This window comes from Solea senegalensis, unplaced genomic scaffold, assembly GCF_019176455.1.
Source record: "Solea senegalensis isolate Sse05_10M unplaced genomic scaffold, IFAPA_SoseM_1 scf7180000016160, whole genome shotgun sequence".
Classification (NCBI taxonomy): Eukaryota; Metazoa; Chordata; class Actinopteri; order Pleuronectiformes; family Soleidae; genus Solea; species Solea senegalensis.
Window position 1 is genome coordinate 34,179 of NW_025321629.1, and position 6,221 is coordinate 40,399.

Here is a 6,221-nt window from a genome sequence, read left to right on the forward strand (position 1 = left end):
ACAGATGTCACAGACGCCACAGTCGCCACAGTCGCCAGCTTTCACAGACGCCACAGTCGCCAGTCACAGACGCCACAGTCGCCAGTCACAGACGCCATAGACGCTAAGAAGCCCACACAGTCACAGTCGACGCCACAGTTGTCACAGTCACAGACATCAGTCGCCACAGTCACAGTCGCCACAGTCACAGACGCCACAGTCACAGATCGCCACAGTCGCCACAGACGCCACAGTCGCCGGGGTCACAGACGCTACAGTCGCCATACAGTCACAGACTTCACAGTCACAGTGACAGACGCCACAGCGTCACAGACGTCACAGTCATCACAGTGACAGACACCACAGACGTCACAGTCGTCACAGTCGTCAGTCACAGACGTTACAGTCGTCACAGTCACAGACGTCACAGACGTCACAGTCGTCAGTCACAGACATTGGCGTCAAAGACGTCAGTCGTCACAGTCACAGACGTCACAGTTGTTGACGTCACAGACGTCACAGTCGTTGTTTGAAACATTATCATCATCGTCAGTGGAAGAAGAAGAAGCTGTGGACCACGTGGTTACCATGTCAACAGAGATTAAACTAGTTTATTATTTTCAAAGAGGAGAAAAAAAGTCATATTTTACACAAGTGATTATTATTATTAAATTTTTACAACCATTCAGTCTGCATCACATAAGAAATAATTCTACATCTTTGTTTCTTTCGTATTTTTGGTACTCTGATTTATACATACAAATAACAAATACGGGAACTTTTTTTCACAATGCATATAATCTGTGGGCGGGGACAAAGTCTTTCAGCTGTGTGTGTGTGTGTGTGTGTGTGTGTGTGTGTGTGTGTGTGTGTAGTCCGAGACCTAAAGCACATCCAGAAATAAAAACAGAAGCACAACTTCTGTGAAATTAATGCAACACAATTCACGCAGGTAACAAACCCGAGGCCTGCGCTTTCTTTTAAAGTCTATTCCTCGTCCTCCTGTCTGTCCCAGGTGAACGTCCGTCTGTCCTCCGGCTGTGTCTCGTACCGTCTCTCGGGCTCGTTTGCTTCTTTTCTTCTTAATTAAAAAGTCTTCATTTAATGTATTTCATACACTTTGTACAAATATATTCAGAGTCTGTAGCAGAAAACAAGAAGGGGGAGGGGCGACTGTGTGTGTGTGAGGGCGGGGTCACCTGTTACACAGGCGAAGAGAGGCGGGGTTTGGAAATGATGGGTGTGGAAAACGTCTGTGACGAGGGGAAAAAATTGCTTTTTGTACACAAATGAATCAGAGAGGAAAACCTGGTGATGAAGATGAGGATGATGATGAGGAGGAGGATGACGATGATGATGAAGATGGAGCTCAGTGAAGTCCAGTCTGAGAAGATTTCACATCACAGAAGTTTTTATAAAAATAAGAGTCTGTCACTTTCACACCGCGGTGCAGGTGAGGGGGCGTGAGCGCAGAAGAACCGAGGGGGCGTGGTTTTGGTGGCTTTAACCCATGGCTGTGACCATACTGGAGGGATGGTGCGGTGCGAACGGGAGGCTGGAGGAAGGGTGCATGGGTGTGGGCGTGGTCAACATGTGGCCGGAGTGCGAGAAGGGCGGGAAGGACGACATGTGGCGGGAAAGTGCCGCCGGGCTGAAGGAGCTGCTCTTGTCCATCAGGCTCTTGGAGAAATCGTCCATGTTGTCCTGGGACTTTTTGCTCTTCTTGGACTTGCTGGACATCTTCCTGTTGCGGGTCTGGATTCCTTCCTTCTTCATGGTCAGAGGTCGGTTGATCTGCTTGCAAAAAAGGAGACGGAGAAGTTGGCACGTCAATATTTAATCTCAGATGGACAGATTATAATCTCACAGACATGAAACCTGAGTGATGTCATCCACGACAAATGAGAAAAACCTGTAACACTGTTTATATACATGACACAGACACATATGTCTGTCTGTCTCACTCTCTGTCTCTCTGTCTCTCTCTCCCTCTCTCCCCTCGCTGACTCTTCAGTGATTGACAGAGGACAGAGATGTCTCCTCCCCTTCCTCTCTGATGTGGTTTCCTTCTCTAAGATGTGGTGAGGTGACTTTCTCTGCTGTTTCCAGCCCTCAGGCCACGCCCACTTTAAAGCTGGTCAGGTCTTTGATGCAGAAGGAGTACAATGTAAAATGATATAATATAATGTAATGTAATGTAGTGTAATATAATGTAAGATAATATAATATAATATAATGTAAGATAATATAATATAATATAATATAATGTAATGTAGTGTAATATAATGTAAGATAATATAATATAACATAATGTAAGATAATATAATATAATATAATGTAATGTAACATAATGTAAGATAATATAATATAATATAATGTAATGTAATGTAGTGTAACATAATGTAAGATAATATAATATAATATAATATAATGTAATGTAGTGTAATATAATGTAAGATAATATAATATAATATAATGCAAGATAATATAATATAATATAATGTAATGTAACATAATGTAAGATAATATAATATAATATAATGTAATGTAACATAATTTAAGATAATATAATATAATATAATATAATATAATATAATACAACACACACACACAAGAAGGTCTAAATCTGGATTTTAGCAAAACAAATAGATTTCATAATTACACTGAGGTGGAGTTCAGTTCACATGTTAATAGGTAACCAGGGAATCTTATAATGATAATAATAATAATAATAATAATAATAATAATAACAACAACAATAATAATAATTATAACAATAACAATTATTATAATTACAATAATAATAATATAATTCTTCAGCCTCCTCTGAACGTCAGTGTGTTTGAGCTGCTGCAACAATCACACACTCACTCACACACACACTCACTCACTCACTCACACACACACACACACACACACACACACTTACACATTATTTAAACACATTCATCTTCTGTATAAAGTTATAAAATCTGTAACTTTGTTTGGGGACCCAAAGAAAATCTTCTGCAACCCTTCGGTGGGTCCAGACCCAGGATTTTAGAACCACTGGTTTAAATATCTGTCCCTCCTGATGTGAGACGTGACGGACCCTCACTGCACTAATTATTAGTTTTCACTATTGCACTGTATTGTTCTTTTTTAATCTTATTTTATTATATTATATATATATATATATATATATATATATATATATATATTATTTTTTTATTCTTATTCTTATTTTTATCCTATTCTCTTTTTTTTTCACAACTGAGCTGTGGTGAATGTGTGTTTCCCCCCTGGGGGAGGAATAAAGTCAATTCAATTCAAAATTCAAATAGTTTGACATAGAAAGTGTCACAGCTGAGGACACTGAGGACATGTGAGGACACAGAAAGTCAATCAGAGTGTTGATGGCCACAGTTACACAACTATTATAAAATAAGGAGTAAAAATGTATCAATCAAATTGTGATGAAGCTCCGCCTCTTAAATATTTAAGTTGCAGCTTATAAATCACATTATTGCACTGTTTCTGAGGAGGAAGAGGAGGATGAGGAGGAGGAGGTCAAGGGTCAAATTATAATATGTGTTGATGATTTAGACAAACTTAAAAAATCAAACTGTTTCTTTCATTTTAAATTAACTTTATGTTTTTGTTCAACTTAATTTATTTTGGTTTAATGGATGAATGTGACATCTCTCACACACACACACACACACACATTGTGTAGTTGAAGTAGAGTCACACACACACACACACACAGAGTACACACACACACACACACACACAGACAGACACACACACACACACACACACATTGTGTAGTTTGAAGTAGAGTACACAGACACACACACACAGACTGCCAGTTTGAAGTAGAGTCCACACACACATGTTGTACACACATACACACACAGACACAGACACACACACACACACAGACTCACGTTGTGTAGTTTGAAGTAGAGTCCACACACACACACACATGTTGTACACACACACACACACACACAGACACACACAGACACACACAGACACACGCACAGACTCACGTTGTGTAGTTTGAAGTAGAGTCCACACACACACACATGTTGTACACACACACACACAGACACACAGACACAGACACACACACAGACACACACAGACACACGACAGACTCACGTGTAGTTTGAAGTAGAGTCCACACACAGACACACACACACACACACACACAGACACAGACACACACAGACACACACACAGACACACGACAGACTCATCGTAGTAGTTTAGTAGAGTCCACACACACACACATGTTGTACACACACACACAGACACACACACACAGACACACACACACACAGACACACACAGACTCACGTTGTGTTTGAAGTAGAGTCACACACAGACACACACACAGACACACACAGACACAGACACAGACACACACAGACAGACGTTGTGTAGTTTGTAGAGTCACACACACACACAGACACACACACACACAGACACACACACTCACGTTGTGTAGACACACACACACACAGACACAGACACACGCACAGACTCACGTTGTGTAGTTTGAAGTAGAGTCCACAGGCGTTACACACCGGGTCTCCGTTGGCGTTCCTCCGCCACAGCGTCGTCGTCGTGGTCTGACAGTTTGCACACGAGGTTCCCGCGCGTCTCGCTGCCGACTGTCACAACAACAGAGAGAAACAACACAACAGGTCACATGACTGAGCCACGCGTGTCTTTTTGACTCATTTTATGATTCATTGTTGCAGCCGTGAATCTTTCACTCGTTCATCTGAAACATTTGATTTGATTACATTATTATTGTATTTATTTTATTTAGATTCACTGACTTAAATTCACTGAATCAGCGGATTTTTCCTTTTCCACACGAAAAATAGTCTCGCGCGCAAAAAAACGCGCAGAATAAATTTTTACAGAGGGAGAGGGAGAGATAGAGGGGGAGAGAGGGAGAGAGAGAGGGGAGAGACAGGGAGGAGGGAGAGAGAGGAGAGAGGGAGTGAGACAGAGATAGAGGGGGAGAGAGGGAGAGAGAGAGTGAGAGATAGAAGGGGAGAGAGGGAGATAGAGGGAGTGAGAGATAGAGGGAGAGAGAGAGATTGTTAGATTAAATGATTAAAGAGACTCGGTCCTCTAAACAAACGACATGAAAAGAAACGAGAGGAAGAAAGAGAGACGATGAATGAATGAATGAATGAACCCTTTAAACATTCAGGGTTTTTATTTTAAATAATTAAAAATGAGTAAAAACCATAATAAAGATAATAATGATAATTAAGGTGTGTCTCATGCACACACACGCGCGCAGTTCACTGCAGTGTCTCTGACGTTGATGTTTTAATCTCTATAAAAGAAGATCTATAGTCACGTGACCGCGGAGGACGCGCTCGTCTACACTGCTGACGTCATCACCACCTAAAATCATCATCGTTATAAATTCTTCATTCTGAGAATAATCAATTATTTTATATATATATATATATATATGATAAATCAATGACGCACGAGGTCAAACACTGCCCGTGTGTGCGTGCGCGCGCGTGTGTGCGTGTGTTATCTGGCAGTTTTTTCCTGGAGAGTCAGGTTTTTTTTTCACATTAGAGAAAAAAGAAGAGAAGAAGAGCCGCCATCTTTGTTTCTCTTCTTCTCCTCTGTTCATATTAAAGGAGGGAAACTCCTCATCATCATCATCATCATCAGCTGAGATCAAACAACAGGGATTTTCCCCGCGCGACTCATTCAACAGAGACATTAACGCAGGTGACGTCACTGCAGAGACAGAAGCTTCAATCGTTTTTGTTTTTTTTGTTTGAACAGAAAAGTCTGAGAATCAACGACACTTTCATAATAATAATAATAATAATAATAATAATAATAAGGTGCAGATGTTTTGATGTTTAAATTTAAATCTTGAATATTTGCTTCTGTGTTAGGATCTGAAAACAGAGACCTGCACTTGTCGAGTCAATTTCCTGCAGCTAATTGGCCTACTTCTTCCTGGAGAGGGAGAAAAAACAGAGAGAGAGACGGAAACGTCATCAGCAGAGAGAGAGGAACGTGGGTGTGACGTACCAGCCGCCGCTTGGGTTTGATGAGAGGACGATTCTGGCCGTTCATCTTATGATAGAGGCCGCAGGCGTTACACAGATAATGACCCGTACCGTCCCGCCGCCACAGAGGAGTGGACGTGGCTCCGCAGTTCACACACTCTCTGCCCTCTATTACACACACACACACACACA

At 41.2% G+C, this 6,221-nt stretch overlaps 1 protein-coding gene across 1 annotated transcript; it reads right to left on the reverse strand.

Annotated features, from left to right (window-relative positions):
- Positions 1 to 562: 562 nt before the first annotated feature.
- Positions 563 to 6,195, reverse strand: LOC122762901 (transcription factor GATA-3-like). The gene is made up of 4 exons (XM_044018069.1): positions 6,141 to 6,195; positions 5,930 to 5,976; positions 4,515 to 4,640; positions 563 to 1,773 (listed from the first exon to the last, which is right to left on the reverse strand). Exon 4 carries the CDS (start codon positions 1,753 to 1,755, stop codon positions 1,483 to 1,485), a length of 273 nt encoding a protein of 90 aa, XP_043874004.1. The 5' UTR covers positions 1,756 to 1,773; positions 4,515 to 4,640; positions 5,930 to 5,976; positions 6,141 to 6,195; the 3' UTR covers positions 563 to 1,482.
- Between the last annotated feature and the right edge of the window lie 26 nt (positions 6,196 to 6,221).